At 44.3% G+C, this 21,154-nt stretch overlaps 1 protein-coding gene across 3 annotated transcripts in view; it reads right to left on the bottom strand.

Moving 5' to 3' along the window:
* Window positions 1-21,154, bottom strand: part of LOC144820313 (putative serine/threonine-protein kinase pats1) — a 299,277-nt gene that overhangs the window by 215,377 nt on the left and 62,746 nt on the right. For all 3 annotated transcript variants that reach the window (XM_078677888.1, XM_078677895.1, XM_078677890.1), the window contains one exon: window positions 8,558-8,662. In XM_078677888.1, coding sequence (XP_078534014.1) covers window positions 8,558-8,662 — 105 coding nt within the window. The remainder of the gene's footprint in view (window positions 1-8,557; window positions 8,663-21,154) is intronic.

Here is a 21,154-nt window from a genome sequence, read left to right as displayed (position 1 = left end):
TGTAGCTCATAACTATTCTTATACATATATCGCGATGTGGGATATATATATCTCTAATCTCAGAGTGTAACAGAATTGCATAGATATTATATATTTGTTTTCAGTAAAGGTTCCACAAATAGTTCAAGAAAATCAGTTGTTGAATGCACAACCGACAAGCAACGGCCTCACATAGCAGTTCCCAATTTCAATGAAAAACATAAAACCCTCTATGTAACTGAAATTGCAGAATTGCAATAACTACTTAAATACCAGAGAAGTTTAATGACCCACAGCATAAAACTAACTTCAAACATGGCTCCGAGGATGCTCAACCAGTCCATTTCAGAAGCAAGGAGCCACATTGAAGTCACACTCTAAGTACCTCAATCCAAGATGGTGGCTGCTGTTACTCTTGTAAGACTACACAAAAACATGTCCAGAGGTTACGAGCAGTTTCACTTTTTATTTGGTACAGTTTCCTGACTGTAGATGCAATGGCATGGATGCAAAATTTGCTCTCTGGAAAGTGCAGACATTTAGGTACAAAATAGCAGCAATAGTTCCTATCTACTATTCTAACCATTTTCAAACTCATTACTTCCATTGTTCACAGTCACCTTATGTGTCGGTCTCAATCTAGGACAGTAGTTGTGGCTGAAATCCTGACAGGAGCCTGGGAAAAAGGTGCTATCAAACAGATCTCAATATGAAACTCCTGAAACCCTTGTTCAACAAAAACTTCAAAAGGCTATTCACCGGTCATGGATGAAGCTCTAGCACCTGAAGGTGAGACAACTGGCCTTGAAAGTGTTTCAATCCAGTATTTTTGTATGCAGGCACACATTCACCTTCACAGACTAGCAACAGTCTTGAAACAAACAGACATTTTGTCTAAGCCCAAAGGCAACTTTGTTCACTGGGGAAAATACTACCAAGTACAATCAAACCGCATGCCGGGTCTCACAAAAAAGACCCTTAGAAAGCGATATTTTCTAATGAACCATTTCCCATTAAATCACATTGGTTTTCACAGATTTCCATGATAACACCGCCTTCCTCTTTATTAACCATCTTCACACTTTTTGTGGTAGACAGCTAATTTTTAGGTTGAGCAAAAGCCCAATTGTCAGCTTACCAAGAATTTACATTGGGTTTAAAGCCCACCAATTGATTACTTTTGCTTGGCTTTATTTTCACTCATTTGTTTGCTTCTTATTCAAATGCTTGCTGTGCACATCTTGCGTTTGTTGATCCACTGGAGCACAGATCTTTGTGTGTGTTATTCCACTGCTCACTTCTAGGAAATTATGTATTTTCTTTTTTCTTAAGCACTCTTTTAGAGTTAACTTATTTTCCAGCTTTCTCCCTCATGTGCTTCTCCCCTCCACTCTTTTTTTTTTTTAAATATATTTTTATTGCAGGAATCAATTACAGTTACAGATTGGGCACCTTTACGGTGTTCCATAATAGATGCACCGACAATATAACAACATCCATACACGGCCATTCAGCCCACAACCCGGAGGTCGGGCGGCATTTACGTCGAATCATTTGGTAATGGCACAGCGCTCTGTTAATGTTAAACAGGTGAAAATGAGTAAATCTCTTCTGCTTTTCTAAACAACCCAAATAAACTCCCTTCCCCTCCCAAACAATCAGACCCCCCAGAGGATTGAGTTCCCAGTCTACCGTGTCGTAGATCTCCAGTGCTTAACGGAAGCTGATGACGCTCCCTCTCCCTCTGTCCACCACCCCCCTCCCACCCCGCCATCGGTAATCTAGTATACGATCAAAGAGCGTGTGGTAAGAGACAATGTCCTCTCCATTCTCCCCTCCACTCCATGTGGCACTCTCTCATCTGTGTGGTTCTGTACCCTGCTATCTGTGTTGCTCTCAATCATGTGCTTCACCCTTTGCCTCCATGTTGTTCTCTCTAATATGTGCCTTCCCCATTGTCCTTATGGCTCCCTTCCCTTGTGTGCATCTTTTCTCTGTATCCACCCCACCTGCTACCCTGACCTGCTCTACCATTGACTCTACGTCGTACTCCAACCCATCTGTCCTCCTATGGCCCTAATTTGGTTTTTTTCTTGCTTTTTTTTGCATGGTCAGGCAGCAAATTGCTGCTGGTTCTTCCGTATTATAACTAAATGTGTTTTCATGCTACTTCATTTCCATTTTTTTTTTTAAAACTTACCAATGCACTTCAGATCGATAAATGAAGAAAATAAATGGCAATAGCTACACACACATGCACACCTACAAAACACACATTTTCCCCGATTATTCGTGCTGTAAAGTATTTTCATTTTTGTTGATACTGTTAATTATGACAGACGCAGAGTCAGATAGGATAATTTGGTTGTACACCCCGAGGAAGTCGCTGAGCTTTATGCTCGGATTGTCCCTGTATTTGAAGGTGTGGGTGTTTTAATTTCGCAACATCACTCCCCTGATATTCACCAAAAACTTTGGGTCCTACATCAGAAGTTAACTAGCACCCTAGCAGAGGTGTTTAATCCCCATGTGTCAAAACGGACGACTAGGGGTAATAGAGCTACATGGTATAATGCTGCCTGTAGAAAGGCGAAGGCAGACTTACTATCGTCCGTGAAGCAAAATAACAATAAGGCACTAATAAAAGCCAGGAGAACTGAATATAAGCGTTTAGTTCATTGTGCCAAGGTTGAATGGGATCATGATAGTTGGGTCAATTTAACAGCTGCCCTTAAAACTAGAGACGCCCGCAAATTTTGGTTAATTGTGAACACGGGGTCGGGTGACCCAATACCGGCAGTCGAAGAAAACATTGCCGCTAATGTGTGGGAGGATCATTTCCGTACCCTGTATGGAGGGGTTAATGCCGAACAAGTAGGGGACCGTGGGGGGTTGTTGCCTAATCCTATTGTCCAAGTTGATGGGGACGACTTCACTGAGGCGGAGGTCTGTGTTGCAATATCTAAACTTGCAGCCGGAAAAGCGCCAGGGTTGGATAAACTCCCGGGCGACCTCTTTAAGCACGAACCCAAGGTTTGGGCCCCATATTTAATGGCTATATTCAATGCAGTCCTGAGGGGAATGGCGGTTCCTAGTACTTGGCTAGGAGCAGAGATTGTCCTTATCTTCAAGAAGGGCTCCCCTCTGCTCCCAGCCAACTACAGGCCTATCAGCCTCATTGATGTGCCGCAAAAGATCTTCGCGAGGCTGATTCTAGACCGCCTTCAGGACTGGATAGAGGAGTATTCAATCTTGAGTCCCTACCAGGCAGGCTTTAGGAAAAATATATCCACCACGGATCAAATTTTTCGCCTGACCCTATTATTTTGGAAAACCATGAGGATTGAGGGTGGAAGCCTTTATACCGTCTTCGTGGACCTGCGTGCGGCCTTTGATTTGGTCCCGCGGGGAAAACTATGGTCTGTGCTTCTAGAGCTGTGCATCCCACCCCAACTTTTGAATATAATAATGCGGCTCCATAAGGAGAATTTTGCACAGGTCAGATGTGGGAAGAATGGCGTGTTGTCGCCTAGATTCCCCGTTGACAGGGGGGTGAGACAGGGTTGTGTCTTGGCACCGACCCTGTTTTGCCTCTATGTCAACGGGGTAATCGCCCATCTGAACACGGTACCAAACAGTGATGCCCCCAAGCTTGCTGGCAGCAAGGTGCCTGCGATCATGTTCGCAGATGATACTCTGTTATTGTCTAAATCCCCTATGGGTATCCAACGTGTGCTGGATGGTTTTGTGGCATTTTGCGTTGAATGGGGACTAGAGATAAATGCCCTCAAACCTAAATATATGATTTTTAATCCCCCAGCAATCACAAGTCCAAACCCGAGCATAGGCACAACTAGGTTGGAAAGGGTCCATATCTTTGAATATTTGGGGTGAGCATTAATGAAACTATGACTTGGGCCCCACACCAAATCAAATCCCAACTTAAATTGGCCCAACTAGCGGGGGGCACTCTCAAGCTTTCAAATAAATCTACCATTAAACCGATCGGCCCACCCCTAGAGATATATAAACTGCAGGCAAGGGGGGCAGTAACGTACGGTGGCGAACTCTGGGGATACTCCTGTAGATCTGAGATTGTTGTTACTGAAAACAAATTTCTCAGACAGCTCCTAGCTCTGCCCCCCAGCACGCCTCTCTTACCGCTGAGGCTTGATTTGGGCCTAAGACCAATAGATGAGGACTTGGGTCTTAAACCACTAACATTTTGGCTGAGGTTTTGGACTACGCCAGAACTCCTGAAATACAGGCAGGAGCTTCTGGAAATCCTAAGCCTCCCAAATGTGGGGAAAATCCCATGGTTTAAATATGTGAAAAATGAATTTGGGAAGCTAGGAGTTCCTTTACTGTGGTCTGACCCAGAGACAGCTTGCACTAGGGTCCCACGCAAGCTTCTGGCAAAGTTGTACTATGAAAGCAAACTAACTGCCTCTACACAGAATCCACAAATCGGCACCTTATCTGGAACATTTTTAATGGTTAAAGAATTTTATCGTTTTGAGCATGTTTTAGACGACATCTATCCTATTTTAATTAGAAAATTATATTTACAATGGAGGTACGGCACCCTGCCAATTAGAGCTCTTACGAGCAAATGGTGCCCGTCTTCTCCAAAAAACTGTCCTGGTTGTAACTGCGAGCAGGAAAATGATTGCACATATTGTTTTTTTGTCCAGCATACCATAAGTCAAGAAGGTGTTGGATTATACCCCTCTGTAAAAACCTAGGTTTTACACACTGCATGCAAGCCTACAGAATTTTTAAAACAGACTCATCCAGTGCGACTGTCTTCGCTGTAGGAACATTTCTGGCAGCTATGTGGTACAAGCAAAGGTTTTTAACAAATACTGACTAAATCTAAATCTATTTGCACAAGCCTTTTATATCTGTTTGCCATAGTCGATCAGACGGCTGTATTTTAACTGCTAGGCGTGTTAAGTACCAACTGACGGATGCATCTTAATCGTGGGCACGCTAAGTATTAACTGGACTTTTGTTATCTCCATTTTGCTTGCTTTTACTGCCTTGAACATTCACGTACACTGTATTATTTCTTTTATATGTTAAATGTTGTGAAATCTTTTATGGAAAAAATTGCCGAAATAAAGTAATAATGAAATATAAAATGAAACTTATAAACAAAAGACATTGGCAGAGCCAATAGGTTTCAAGGGCGATTTTAGCTTTGCTAATGTTGTTTGAACATGGTTTAGACTTTGCATTCTTTATTTAACCAACTGTTTTGTTTTATGAATTATTAAATCCTTGCCATCTCTGACGCTCCCTAAGACAACATATTTAGCTAGGTCAAAGTTACCAAAGGGTGATGCAAGTGTATATTAAACCTATCTTTGATATGGCTCTCTGGAACCTTCCAACTAGGTTGTTGCGGAAGTTGAGCTAGGCATGTAGAAATGTTTCTAGCCACCATGTTACAGTGCTAATTTACAAGAATATGGTGGTGTGTTACCTTCTAACAGCACTAAATACAATGACAATGCAGGGCATGAGAAAAAACACTGAACGTTTGCTTGAACAACAACAAAACAAAAACAATTCAACACACATAACTCAAAAAAGCAATCTTTTCACAGAATCAACCAGCACAAAAAGACATATTTGGTAATGGGCTGCTTCCCTTCCGCACTAAACTCAGACACAATACACACTTCAGAATATTCAACACAGTCATATAACAAGCACAATTTTAATGCCACATAGACATAGCACTGCCAGTCCAATCCTTTTCAAGCACAACTAAACACTAGAAAATACAACACACTAGCATTTCTACATAACATTCCATAGGACACAATTACTCTATCAGAGGTTGCACAAACATAATACAACAGTACAGGCAATAGGTAAACCTCACTATTAAACTCAAAATGAAGTGACTAACCTTTAAGCTCACTGTCCACTACCACAATACAAAAACACAGAAACCAAGCAAATGCTATGTAGGCACAAATCCCAACAAGCTACCTAACAGGTACTGAGCAACATAGTGCTTTACAAAGTCAGCCATAGTGTCCTGATACTTTCCCTACAAGATGGACCCCCACATAATTAACACTACCAAGTGGTGTCGAAATGTTTAAATCACAATGACAACAACAAAATTCTGGCAACAAGGGAGCAATCTGCATAAAAAAACAGAATGCGTGTAAAGTAAAATTCAATGCTATCCATGGTGCTACAAGAGGTTTAGTGATTGCCTACAAGTCAGAGCGGCTAGAGATTTGTTTACACTCCTCTGCCCTCCAAAGTAGGCAAGTATCTTAAGCTCTGCCTCTCCTGCAGTCACCAACAGCAGTATTTGGCAATGGGACGTTATTCAACTTTCTTTTCCCTCTCTTTTGAACAGTTTCTCTCTCAGATAGCCAGGTGCAGAAATCCTCTATTTGGACCAAAGGGAGAGAACCTGTGGTGAAAACCTGTCATAGTGACCTATTTTAAGGTTACTGAGCAACTCTCCGTCAATATTCGGACAGAAGGGAGTGAGGGGATTTGTGGGTTGATGAGTAATTCCATGAGAGCAGAGAACAAACCAAACTCTCTTTGACTAGCCCAAAGAGGAAGTTATTACATAGTAGGGTTGCAGTTTCTTTATTACTACAGTACATAGGAAGTGAAAGCTTACAATCTCTGGAAGACTGACTTCAATGTGTCTGTTTAGGGCACTCCCTTGGATTCAACCCCTTGTGTATCGATCTACTCCTCCTGTGAAGCCAAGGCTGGCTAGCAGAGAGGAGGAGTACCAAGATCCATTTTCCTACAGTCCTGTAAGGACTGCTTCAGCTATGTGCAGATACCCCTCCTTCTCACCCAGAGAATCTAAAACTGTTATGATACATTTATCCAATAATGGCTCATCCTACTCATGAAGTTGGGATCTTTCGGTATGACTTTAAGGTTGTGTCCCATATAGGCTGTGTAGCGGCTGTGAACTCACAGTGCAAAGAAGCAATAACTAGGTGTGCTTTAATGTTCACTACATAAAGATCATTAAATGTTTAGCTGCAGAGATCTTGAAGAAGAAAATGGTGTTGAGGTAATTCAATATTCAAAAAGAGAATATTAAAAATAAAGTAGTTAGATAGAACACTTACAAAGAGACAGAAGAGCAGAGAGCCAGATACTGAAGCGAACACCCAGTAAGAGACAGCTACTGAGAGACAGCTGCAAGTTAAGGAAGCAAACCAGCATCCTAGAGGAAAGACAGAGAGTTCAGACACTTGGAATGAGACAGTTAAAGAGAACCCCTGATGATAATCACTGGCTCAAACAGGTGTATTAAAAACTATCTTTCATCATATAACTTTATACCAGTGTCCAGGAGTAATTTCTAACTCATCAAACCATCATTTAAAGCCCCACTTCCAGTTTCACTGCTGACTCCGGGTTCAGTGGTGTCTTCGAGTCAGTCTCATTTGAACCATTAGTGTCTCCTCTGCCATCCTCCCTCCCGATCTCGCTCATTTTCATATTTTCCTCTTGACATCACGATGGGTGAGGATACTCCCCTTCATAAAGCCCTTCCCCTGAAAACAGCCTTTTGTTCCACTTCTCGCTTATTAACATCTTTGTTATTAGTCTATGAACATCAACGCTTTATCTCACCTTGTATAACCTTGTATAACAGAAGACAGTGGTTCCTATGGCCTATGAGTATAATACTAATAACTGGAACGCTCAATGGCATAGTGGGTAATGAATGTCAGAAAAGGAATCAGAGTCATACACTTAGTAAAATTGCCCAAAAAAACTTTTTACTAATTTGATGGTGTTTATAACAGAAAATGTGAAACAAAAGGTGCTCGGGTCCCAGGTGCAGTAGAACCTTAAAAAAGAGGCGGAGTACTCGTGAGTGGTAAGAAAGGTTTCTGTATATATCAAACGACCACAATACAAAATATTAAATGAAACATCAATCCTCTAGTAAATGGATGAGAGGGTAGTTCATTTGTAATTTGTGTCGACGACGTGTCGACCCCAAGGACAATAGGGGGTCTCATCAGGACCTTGTAATATGGAACACCTGAAATTACAATGATAGAAAAAATTGACTGATATGCCAAAACAGAAAAAAGAAAAGAAAAAAAGAGAAAAATGTGTACATGGCTGAGTTGGCGCCTGATTGAAAAATACCTGAATAGTGCCAATGAACAGCCAATGTGATCAGTGAAAGACACCAGGAAAGTTTTGTGGCTCAAGACTGGGTGACGAAAAAGAAAACCGCTACCCCTTATTGTATAGGACTGTCTACTCTCACCTCCACCTCACCGTGGGGTGAGTACCTTTGAGACTACTACAGTCTTTGTAAAGCAGTTTGGGTAAAATATTTCATTTTACCCATTATCCCATTCTTCCTTACTCACTAACAGTGCCCAGTTGGGCCCCGCTGTGAGTATTTTTTCTTTTTCCTCACCCAGGCTTGAGCGATCCTGTTATTAGTATTATACACATAGGCCACAGGAACCACTGTCTTCTGTTCTATGATACATACCCTGGTTCCGTGTGAGAGGGTAACCCTTGTTTTGGATACACATTATCTCACCTTGTAGCTCAACAGGTTGATGCAGTCTGGTCTTCGTTCCAATAGCTCCTGCAGAATCACCCTACTTCCTCCATAGGCTGCAAAGTGTAGAGGAGTGAGACCACTCTAAGAAGGAAGCATACAAACAGCATAGCATGAGCATGACAAACATGCTAAAACAAAAAGCAAAATAATTGTTCGGCCACGGCAGGCATTTGGTTGTCAGTCATGCATGAAGTATGGACCTGAACATCAGTGAATACAAATATTCTAAGCAATGCTCTGAAGCACTCCATGGTACCATGTATATATCCACTGATCCTTACTCCTAATAGCCTCTCTATGCCAATGTAATTGTGTGGAAGGAGCCAGACACAAAGTTGGAAAATGAACCGGTTCAAGGTTGTGTAGATCTACACTAAGAGCAGAGCCTCGTCCAATTCAAGGGCCCACATTCACCAAACGGCCACTTGAAGTGGTTGTCTTTATAAAGAGAAACCTCGGCTCTAGCTATGTGGTGGACTAGCGGAGTGTCTGGAATTACTTTATATATATATATATATAGTATAGACAAAGTATCTTTTAACCCAGATCTCCAGAAATCCAGTAAGAGTGGACATGCAAAAGCTAACTCAAATAACAGCAGTCTAGACTAAAACGCTGCATATCTAATGAGTAAAGAAACGTCTACTTTCTAGGCAAGGAGACCCCTTTGTACCATTCTCAAGGGAGAGTTTGGGGCTAAATCTAATATCATTACTCTGTCTGCTAATAAACATGCACAGAGTGATTGGATCCCCTGCTCCTGACATAGGCCTACACTTGATAAATGCATAGTGACAACATATGCAACTGCCTCAATTACAAAGAGGCCATTTAATACAATGTGTGCATTTTGATCATATCTTACAGGAGAACTGCACAGGGTGATTAGAGATTCTCTGAGACACATTTACGAATGGGAGCCCAGCAAAAGTTGCAGAAGTTCATAAAAGTTTACCCCACTGCAAATGTAAACCAGATACATTATGGGGCTGGGGAAACAGCTTTAGAGAGATTAGAAGAATGTCAGTGTATCATTCATTGTCCTTCAAACGTGTCCATCTCTTGCTCACCCCTGAGATTTTATGGTGTCCGGGAAGAAGAACGATGGTGGGGCAAGAATGTGTTACTATAAGTTCATAAAGCACTTTCTTCTGTACACTGGGACACATTTATCAAGGGAGTGGCGTAGGTAGGTCCCTCTGGACACAGGGGAGCTGCTCATAGTAGCTGGAGTAGCAAGAAAACCATCTTAGTGAAAGTTGCATGAATGAGCATCTTGGGCCTTAGACTCTAACATGGTATGCAGCATTTCTGCCCTGAGCATCGGTCAGTGTTGTGACCTGTTCAATTAGGATCATTAGGAACAACAACATTTGTTGCTTTAGGGGTCAGTAAGATCCACATGAACGTTTCTGAAATGGCTGTCATCAGTATCACAACCTTCCTGGCTCAGACAGTAATTCACATTCCGGCATATCAATTTCTCCAGCTTACGATAAAGTGCCAAGGACAGAATAAGTGGCTAGTCAATGTGCAGGTTCAATGTTAATTGAACCGTGGGGAGTAATGTAGATTTCTAGTCAGCAGAATTAAGAAAAAAGCCAACTCTCCATATTGGGTCCATATTGGGTCTCTTATTCTTTGGCATCAAATTGCTCCATATCATATAATAAGTTTCATGATTAATTCCTTTGATGAAGTGGCATCTTTGTAACATTTAAGTGATATTGTTACCCCTAAAATATTGTACGTGGTGTCTTGCCAGGCAGACCAGGATTAAGGAATGGTCTACAGAATGACTACTAGAGCTGGAGGTTACATCTACATCTACAGTGGCACTCTGAGTGCACTCCAGAATGCACTGCTGCTTGTCATACTTGACTTGTGGCATGAGTCATAATTTGTAAAATTGTTTAAAATACTAGACCAAGTGCACAACTCGAACAAAACCACAAGGTGGTGGAGTCGTCATTAGGACAAATCGCCACTGTATAATGTAGGATTTGTGACTACACCAAATGTTAACAAAGAGCATAAACAGTTCATGGATACATGGAAAGGGTTGCAAAAGTGTTGGCTATTCTTAAGGGTGAGTGGCTTTCACTGTTAGATTTGTATCCTTAACAATGGGTGGATTTCGCTGCATTCAATTATTCAGTGGGATGCAGCAGAATAACAGCATGTACGAGAGCATAAGCCTACCTTTACATGCAGTGGTGTGACATAACAGGATAACGTGCCCATCATGCTAAGGAGTCCCATGCATACCCATCACAGTTCCCTCTATGATGCGGCCCGGCCTGTCATTAACTTCTGGTTAGGGGCCTGCACAAGCCCACATTGCAAAGGGCTTTTCTGAAGAGCAACAGCGGCACATTTTAAATGGCAAACACAGAATGTAAACTAAACAACAGACAAGGTGTAAGAAATTGGAGTATTTGTTAAGGGGGGTGAGAACCCACCTGTAGGAAACTGGCTCTATATATACTACACCAAAATGTTGTATAGTGTGTTTAGAGTCCAGTTGACCCCAGAGGTAGGCAGAGGTTAAAGTTAGATAGAACCTTACTCTCTATTTGTGGTAGAGTGGTCGAGCAGTGAGGCACTATCAGAGAACAGTGTTAAGCATTTGATGTACACACTCAGTCAGCAAATGAATTCACACACTCAAGAACTGAACTCTAGGCCAATTGTATTTGTATAAAAAATATACTGTTGTTTTATTTGTAGAACCAAGCAAGCCTGGCACAGGTAAGCATTAAATACTTTACAGTAATAAGTTGCTGATTCTAGAACAGTTTGAAAATGCAATAGGAATTGTACTTTGTTTGACTTACAGGGGATGAAGTAGGTTACAAAACAAATAGGCTTTTTCAGTAAGTTAGCGGTAAGTTACTTTTTACGTTACTTTTCTAACTCAGTGCTGGACACCCAGATTCAGCACTGGGACATTTCCCACAAACAGGTAAGTAAATACGTTTTGGTTATTCATGCGATTTTTACAGACATTTTTAGATTGCAAAACTCCACACTTCAAAACTTTTTTTAAAAAAATTGTCATGGTTATCCTATGGAGGAAAAACAGGTTATCAGTTTACAGGTAAGTTATCGACTGTGGGAGTTAAGGTTCTGGGGTTAGACTCAGGGGTCCCCCAGGGTCAGTGATTTACTCTTGTTTCACCCTCAGTGGCAATAGGGAAGCCGGGTGCAGAGTGTTGAGGCCCAATGTTGTCCAATAGGGATAGGGGGCCTCCGGTTGGTTGGCAGCTGGCAAGCAGGCCACAGGGTTGTGGGAGCAAAGCTCCTAGGGTTTAGGTCAGAGCAAATGGGGAAACAAAGTAGCACAAAAGGTGCACCCTCAGCGGCACTGGGGCGGCCAGGTGTAGGGTGCTATTTCGAGGTCGGGTGCCCTGTTTTCAATGGAGAACCTCTGGTTTGCAAAAGCACTGCAGACAGGGGGGGCAAAGGACTTCTGGGTGCGACCACCAGTTTGAGAGGTAAGTTGGGAAGTTGGGGTTGGCAAGGCACCGTTTGTTTGGGCACACAAGGCCGTGGGGCGTTGGGTGCAGGGGTGCCTTTTGGTGTCGGATCTTCTTACCAGCTCCAGGTCGCGGTTAGGGGGGGCCTTCTGGATTTAGGCTGCAGGCGTTGGCTGGAGGCTAGAGACAGGTCAGGAGGTCGCCGAATCTCGGGTCAGGATTGACGGGGTGACCTCCTCGTGGTGTTTTTCCACTCAAGCTCGGGCCGGGTTCGGCGGGTTCAGACTGAGCTGGATTTGTGGCTACTGCCAGAGTTTGCAATTGAACAAATTCGGTGTTCACGGGAAAAACAGTCTTTGGAAGTGAAGGCAGGTAGGTCGTCGGGGGTGTTTGAGGTTGCTAGCTGCAGGGCACACCGGGATTTCGCAGGAGCAGGTTCGAGGAGAGACTGGCTTGTAGGGCTGGGGCCAAATCAATGGGCGTCTTCCTCTTGTTAGCTGGCTGCACAGCTGTTTGGTCCTTCTTTTTTTCTTCTTGTCGTTTCTGGATCTGAGGAAGCAAGGTTCAGGATGCCCCCTAAATACTAGATTTAGGGGTGTTACAGGTAGGTAAAGGGCAGGGACCAATGTGTCCCTTCCCTGGGTTGGGTACACCCCCTATCGTGCCATCCTCCAGTGGGAGGGGGCAGGAGCCTGTCCCTGGTTGGTTGGGTCCCCCCTCCTCAAGATGGAGGGGACTCTGAGTTGTGCTTCATCACTCCTCCCCATCTGAGGGGTGGTGTTGGCAGAGGTAGGCACACCTCTTTCCCTCACTTGTTTTTCCCACCGGTTCTTCTGCCCAAAGTGGGGGGTAGAACCAGTGGGGACCAGTTGCTGAAAGCACAAATGGTCTGGGTGGCTCCCCTTCGTGAATGCTGACCATCCTGGGGGAGGAGGGTTGGCACCTTGTCCCAGGATGTGCATTGTTTCAGGCCCCCGAAAGCAGCAGGCTCTCCATCCAGGGGTCCAGAAACATGTCTCTTGGTAGCAGCCTAAGCAGCCACTCAGTCGGGACACTAGAAGTTGGTCGAGTTTCAGGGGGCATCTCTGAGATGCCCTCTGTCGTGCATTTTACATTAAATCCCACACTGGTATCAGCATGGGTTTAATGTGCTGAGAAGTTTGATACCAAACTTTACAGTTTTCACTGTAGCCATTAAGTTGCTGTGGAGTTCGTGATGACAAACTCCCAGCACCATATACTCTTAATGGCAGCACTGCACTTACAATGCCCAGGAATGGACTTGGACACGGTAGGGGTACAGGGCGCAAGCACCTGTATCCTCACCACTGCCATAGCGCACCCAGCTGGAGGGGTGACTGATCTATGCCAGGGCAATGGTTTGAAGGCATGGCACACAAGGATGTGTAAAGCAAAGTGTTGGTCACAAGCACACAGAGTTGAAATGGTATTCAAACTAATCAAAAGGTAAATTGTGTGTATTCTATCTGTTGCATGCTACTCAGTGTCATAGGGTGCCTGTCCCTAGGCTGACTTTATGAAATGAAATAGGTGCAAGACACACACTGTCTGGACCAAACCGAGAGCACAGCGTAAATTCTCTAAATCAAACTAATTCTATTTGTTCTTTCTCAATGAATCAACTTTCTAAATAAACACAAATACAAATAATCATTAATTTATCAACGAAGTTGTTATTTCATTCATCATAAATTCTTCTATCAAATCTTGTTTGGTTATATGATGTAAGATTGCGTCATTACTTCCTGACTCTTTTAGTACAAATATAACTTAGTTGATGAACAATACATCACATATTATTGAACATGTTAACACAAACACATGGTTAACTACGATTGATGGTTGTTGGCCCGATGCATTTTGGAACAATTGGTCTCTTCCTCAGGGACCACTGTAAATGAAACAATGAAACAAGCATTTACAATGCAATGGTTTCGCCTTTGGAAAAGTTAGAGCTATTGGCATTGTAAATGACAAAATGTGTATTTATGTGTTGGTTTTGAAAACAGATAAATAAATGGCATTGTCATTTACATTGCCATTAGCATAATCTCTCGCAAATGTGAGACCCCCCTCTCCCTCTCCCTCTCCCTCTGCTGCATTTTTTCTCTTCCCCTGGAACATAGTCTGATGATTAAAAAGTAGCACCGGTCCCAGCAAATAAGTGCCGGTGCCCCACCGCCTGCAACCACCAGCACACATTTGGAACCGATGTCGAACAGGCACTGTCTCTAGATATTCCTGCATGTTTTCAAAAATCACTATCAAGCTGTTTTCTTCAGCTTGTTTTCCAGCCCTGACTGGTGGTAGCGCTAACCTTTCACTTTCCATCCAGCTTGTCTATGCGCCCGGCTTGTTTTCCAACTCCAGTGTTTGAGATGCTGGAATTACCCAAGTGGTAGTTAATGTTCACTTTTTGTCCTGCTTTGTTTCTGTATAACATGTGGTTGGTGTTGTCACGCAGGGCCTACCTGGACCATTGTTCCCTGAGAATGACTCGAGCAATATCTGAAGCACAGGGCTCCAGTTGCTGTACTTTTCAATGGATTCTTCTTTTCCATTGCTAGTTGCCAAAGTCCTTCACTGCGCATCCCTAGCATTGTGCAGTGCTGGATACATGTGGATTTGGGTTTCCTCAATTTTTCCTGCTTATATCACTGCCAGTGAACTAACCAATCCTGCTTTTTTTCTCCCTGCAGCCCTATAGTGTCAGCTGGGTCAGATTATACTTCTTACTGCAATAACACGAAATCACGACTACATCTCCCACGATGCATTGGATCCAGGACTAGACAATATATGGTCACAGTTCAGGGGCAACTCCGGTCACTTTTTTCTATATAGTCTTGCCAGGGTCTAGACATTGACAAAAAAAAACCACCTTCCTAGACCCAGCACATACATTTCTAGGTACAACACGTACCTTTTTTTTTTTTAATCCAATTTATCTGTCCTTACTCGGTGCTCTCATCTGCCCCCTTAAACTGTTCAAAGTGATTGGCAAGGTATGGGGCGGCCCCTCTCTGAGCGCGGCTGTGTTTTATCCTTTGATAAAAGGAGATGTGGTAAGTGTGGCTGTAATCCGGGCTCCAGTTTCAAAGGGGAATCCACCAGCCAAGCGGCGTCATCGCTCCAAACCCGGGCAGGCGAGGCGGGAGGGAGGCGCGCGCGCGAGGGACAGAGATGGAGAGATGGGGAGAGGGCCATAGTGTGCGAGGAGATAAAGTACAAAATGTAGGGCCTGGGATAAAGGGGTGAAGTTTGAGGGATGAAAAAATACGCATCAGGGGTTGATGGATACGAGGGGTGAGAGAGTGTAGAGTGAAATGAGAAGGGGGGCATGTGGAGGAGTGGGAAGAAAAAGACTGAAGTCGCGGAAGACGGCTAGGGAGGCGGTAATAGTGAAAGGGAAACAGCACATGTGGGGGGACGGACGGGTATGGGGGTCAGGGAATAGGGAAAGTTGCGGAAATCGAAGAGGTCACAGAGGGAAGTAGACACGAGGGTGGTGGAAAGGAGATACAGAGGAGAAAGAGGAAAGACGGACAGAGGGAAATCAGGGCGGAGAGAAATGAGGAAAGAAAAGTGGAAACATGGAAAGAGGATATGGGGAGAAAGATACAAAGGAAGGGAATGTGTGATAAAGGCAGGGAGATGGAAGATGGCAAAATGATTGTGTAAATAAAAGCAGTGAGAACAATGTAGACGAATGGATTGAGAGGGTAGATCGTAGAGAGGAATAGAGAAAGTGAAAAGAAAGGGGTGGAAATTAGGCTAACGAAGAGCAATGGGTCGCCTAGAGTAAGGAGACAAAAACAACAACAAACAAGCATTAAGCACGGGCACACGGACAGCGGGAGGGGGGGCGGGAACGGGCAAATGGACAGCGGGAGGGGGACGAGTTAACGGCACGAACATAATAATGTCATCAACGGGCAAACGGACAGCGGGAGGGGGCGGGTTAACGGCACGAACATAATAATGTCGGGAACGGGCAAACGGACAGCGGGAGGGGGGCGGGTTAACAGCACGAACATAATAATGTCGGGAACGGGCAAACGGACAGCGGGAGGGGGGCGGGTTAACGGCACGAGCATAATAATGTCCTGACCTGTACAAACAAGCTACTGCCCGGCCGCCATCTTCAGAGAAACGACGAAAACAAACCTTGACGACAAAAAAAAACCCCGCCCACAGCCGCATGACGTGGGCAAAAACCTAAAATTCTCGGGAACGCCCCCCGAATCTGCCCTGGCTATGACGGACAGATCTCTGTTCCAATGGCTAGCCTCCATTTATGGAGCTAGCCAATGGAACAGAGGGGCGGGACATGAGCACACATACTCTAAACATAAGATTTCGCCTGCGCGAAACGCTGCTTGCGCAGCTTTCGACAGGCGAAACCTAAAAACCATTGATTATCAGCACATGCTCTATAATCCTAATGAATAACATAATATTAGAATGATACTGTACATAGCCAACTAAAAAGATCGAGGCATTCAAGTTTAACAGCACTGATACTACATAGTCAGTGATATCAAATGCAAAATGATAGGAGTAATGAGAAAACAGTAGGAATCCGGCGTGACATAGAAAAGGGTTTCAAAAATAAGCTGTTGTGGGAACAAGACAGCATGAAGTGCACGACGATAGTGTGGAATAAGCTGGTGAACGGTGCCGATACATGCAAAAGTGTACGTCCACAAAGTGCAAGAGGTCAAATTGACGTGCAGCGTCTCGTTAGCAAAAACGTGCTACATCCGATTGGAGCGCTGATGCCAGCTGCAAGAACCTGAAGTTAAAGCTATGGTCTAGCATGGTGGTAACCACGCTGCATCGATACAAAACGAAGTAAATCTGAAAACAAAAATGATCGTCAAAGCCAAGCGTAAAAGTAAATCTGTGAATACACCGTGCGTGAGGTAAAAAACATGAAAGGTACCTGTTAACAACGTGGGGAGTACATTCTCTGAAGTTTAAAGCTCTGTCAAAAAAACAATAATACAATTACACTTGTAACAAAAAAGCGGGCGTGGTGCTGCCGCAAACATACATTGCCAACACTGACCTGAAGCTCAGAAAAATAGATAGTTGTAAACCTGTCCGTGAGGGGAGGAGCTTGCACTTCGTACAAACGCGAGCAAAGGTTTGCGAAACAGAAATATACGCGCGTAGTGAACTGGATTAAACATAGACAGAGGGCAGATATGGCAGCCATGTTAAATAGGTGATCGTGAAGGTTAACCGAAACGTGTGTAGACAGTATGGGTACTACTTCTTGGATAAAAATCCGAGACCTTGAATATTCCTAGATTATGTGGGCCATGTCGACTCTTCACTTTGTTCTGCACCAAGACACGCAGCCTGTGAAGGCAGTGTGTGAGTGAAAAGGTGCAGGGCCTCTAAGGGTGGCACAATAAGTGCTGCAGCCCTTAGGGGTCTTCCCTGGTCACAGGCGATGGGTACCTGTCGTACCGTTTACCAGGGGCCAACCTGTGGCCAGGGATGCCAATTGGGTTTAGGCTTCAATGCAATTTTAAGGAAGGAACATAGGCCCTGGGTACCTGATCAGCAGGAGCCCAGGGCACACTCAGTCAAAGCACATCAGCAATTCAGGAAAAAGTGGGGGCATACCATGCAGACAGAGGGCACTTTCTCACACCACCTCAAACAATTATCACAATCCTTGCAAGGGTGGACCACTAAAGTCACTAAATAAACCTGTGCTTAACCCTCTGGTACCTTGGCCCAAAGCAGTCAGGTTCAACTTGGAGATAATCAGTAAAGTATTTATACAAATAGTAATAAAATGACACCAAAATGACAAAATTCCAGTAAGCAGAACCAAAGATATGAAGGTATAAATTAAAAATAGAACCAAAAAGCGCCTATCCTAGGTATCTGGTCGCGCTACACCGAGTCAAATTCAAAAGTTAAGGCTGACTGCAATGTTGCGGGCTGGATACAGGGACAAGCTTCATCCTGGTGAAAAGTTTACCTTTTGACTTAGAGACTTTTATGGAGGAAAAATGGTGTCAGATGCTGGCTTGGTATATGGTGCACACTTATGTAAGTGGGCACCTTGCACCAATCCAGACTACCCTTATGGGATTTTAGTGGTCTTAGACAACCTTAGAAAGCTCTTGAAGTGGTAGCTATGGAGAGCAGCCTTCAGGCTTAGTCCAGAAGGAGTGTAAAGCAGCTTGTTTTACAAGTAAATATTCTTATAGGTATAGAGTAAGTGGAAAAGTACCACACAGTGTATATATAAAAAACTATGTATTTATTTAAAGACGCTCACTAACACAAACAGATATCTCCTAGCAAGAGATATACACAATACTTTTCAATAGAAACAGGTAAGTAGCACGAAATACACAGTCGTCGGCAAGGGGAGACCAAACCATATACTAAAATAGTGGTATGCAGACCACCACTCGAGTCAAGATTATACCCAGAAGACGAAGAAGTGCTGGGGACCCAAGGAACCACCCAAAGTAAGTAACCAGGAGTCCCACGGAGGCTGTGTGCAGAGTGGGAACATGACCGCAGGGTCAATGCGTCAACGGGTAAGTCGCTGTTGCAATTTTAAAGAAGAAGGACCCTTCCCAGTGGACCCTGAAGAAACCCAGTGGAAGACAGAAAGTTGGAGAGCCACCCCACCCGTGGTTACCCTAGGAAACAGGATGCCTACACCAGGGAAGTCGGTGTGAGTTGAGTCGGAAACCGCCATCGAACCCAATGGAGGACTTCACTCAGAAAGACGCCGCTGCTGGGGAAGGTGAAAGTGTCCAGTGGAACCCAAAGGTGGATTCAAGTTGAGAAGTACCTGCAAGCAGAGGGGACAGAGTCTATGACACTCAGGAGTGACCAAGAGGCACAGAAGAGGAATACCCACCGACGTCGAGTGCTGCAGGAGAGATGATGGTGACCTTGGAGCTGCGACGCTGTGGAAGACCAGGAGCCGTTCACGAGCTGTCCCACTTTTGATGTTGTGAGTAGAGGGGTCGGTGTCTGTAGAGAGCACCAACAAGCCTTGGCAACTGCAAACAATGTGGAAAGCGAAGAAGGTGCAGTGTCGAGATCAGCAAGGTCCAGGTGACTCACCACAAGCAGGGGAGTCAGGGCAGGCCCAAGAAAATCAATGGAGGCCAAAGAATTCAAAGATGACCCTCAAGAGGAACCACAGGCCGGAGGCACTGGAGTCGCAAGAGGACCTCAAGCAGCTCACCAAAGATGCTGGCCCACAGTGCAAGTGATGCAGCGAGGACAAAGATCTTGGTCACTGGAGATGCTTGAGGTTGGAGCTACTTGGAGCCCGAAGATCTTGGTCGAAGGAACCCAACAAGTCTTTGCAACTGCAAGTCGACGCGGTGCACAGAGGTTCGGTTCCTGTGTCTCCAACGAGGGATACTGACCTCAAACTTGGTGAGAGGACAGGGCAGTCCTCGAGGAATGTGAAGAACCACCACCTGTGTTGCTGAGCCGTTTGGAGTCCATGGAAGCCCAAGATCAGTAGAACGGTCAGCATAGCTGCGGTGTCTGCAGATGCAGGGAAGTGACTCTTTCACTTAAAGAAGGAGATTCCTTCAGGTGTCTTGGATGCCCACAGGCCTTGGAAGGGTCCTGTAAAATGGTCTTCGATGAGTCGTCAGCAAGGCAAGCTGCATGCTGGATGTGAAGCAAGGCTCAATGATGGCGGGTTTCTGAAGAGTAGGGTCCTGGTCATCGACAAAGGTGGGAAAATCCTGAGCAGGCGCAGTCTGAAGTCTGCGCCCAGGAAGTTCTCAACCGCGATCGGATGCTGCTTGGCATTGATCCCAAAGGAGCCCTCTATGTTCGGTTTTAGAAACTTTTCTGGAACTCTGATCTCCTTTAGCAGCAAGTCGGTAAGTTAAAGTATGCCGGCAATTTGACGGCTACGTTGAAATGGCAACCCCCGTCTTCACTGGTTCGCCATGCCAAAAGTCCCACTTCCTGCAGTCTGGGTACAAGAGATGTGTATACTAAGCCCAGCCAAGAGTCTATGACCTGGGGGAAACCACTTGGGGGTTAGGACTCACTACAGCAGATATCAGCAGCAGGGTCAAAGTGAGGTCTAATTGAAAAAGATCAGCTGCATGCAGAGAGACCTCTGGAAACTTGTTGTGCCTGTGTCACGCTAACAGGATGGCAGGCAACTTACCCTTGGAGTCACTTATGGGGTACTGGGTTCAAGGCAAGCAAGTCTAGTCTCCCGTCAGATAGCAGAGCTGTGAGCTGTCCTCCTGAATGATTGTTTCTTTGGTTGAATATTTGCAGCATAGACAAATGACCTGGCAAGTTTGCCTTGAAAGATGATTGTTGGCGCCTGCTGAAATTTTAAAGCCTCGGGGAAGTTTTAGAAATTACAGATCTCTCCAACTTTTAGTTAACTAGGGAGAGGGAAGGGGGGGAAGTGTGAATGCCCTTTCTTGCCCTTTAATTTCATTGCAATGATTTACTCTCTGGAATTAATACTTAAGCCGCTGTAAGAGGTCATCTGCAATGGTTTGTGATGAACAGGATTGGTCTATCTTAAATTTGTACTATAATGTTAGATCAACCAGTCAGCAGTTGAAACTGGTTTTCTTGGTGCAATATTCTATACATGTTTGAGCTCTAAACATATTTTGAGGCTAGATGGCGTTGCCATACTTTGGCTGCAATTTCTATGAATGATGTGTGAGAAGATTATTATCAATGGCTCCAGAGGTTAGCTGAGTGTAATGCGAGCCCAATACCATTACACACAAAAAGAAATTGACTGTCCTAAACTGTGGTTTTACAGAGGTGACCACCAGCTCAAAGATTAATGACATCGGAGTATGTGCCACACTAAGTACCTGGATAAAACCAATCTTCAAGGAAAGGCAACAAATTGTCTCGTTTTACTCCAGTTTAGTAGGTGTTCCTCAAGGTCTTTACTTTCACACCTTCATTAAATGTTTACCAAACCTTCTTCAACTAGTGAGGACATTAAACCACGCTTGCTACGATTACGCTGCTGACAACCAGACCACATTAAACACTGAGCATTCCAAAGTCAAAT

The sequence above is a fragment of the Lissotriton helveticus genome, chromosome 1_1 (assembly GCF_964261635.1).
Source record: "Lissotriton helveticus chromosome 1_1, aLisHel1.1, whole genome shotgun sequence".
NCBI classification, from domain to species: Eukaryota; Metazoa; Chordata; class Amphibia; order Caudata; family Salamandridae; genus Lissotriton; species Lissotriton helveticus.
Note: the sequence above shows the minus strand (reverse complement) of the source record. Positions and strands in the feature narration are given on the sequence as shown.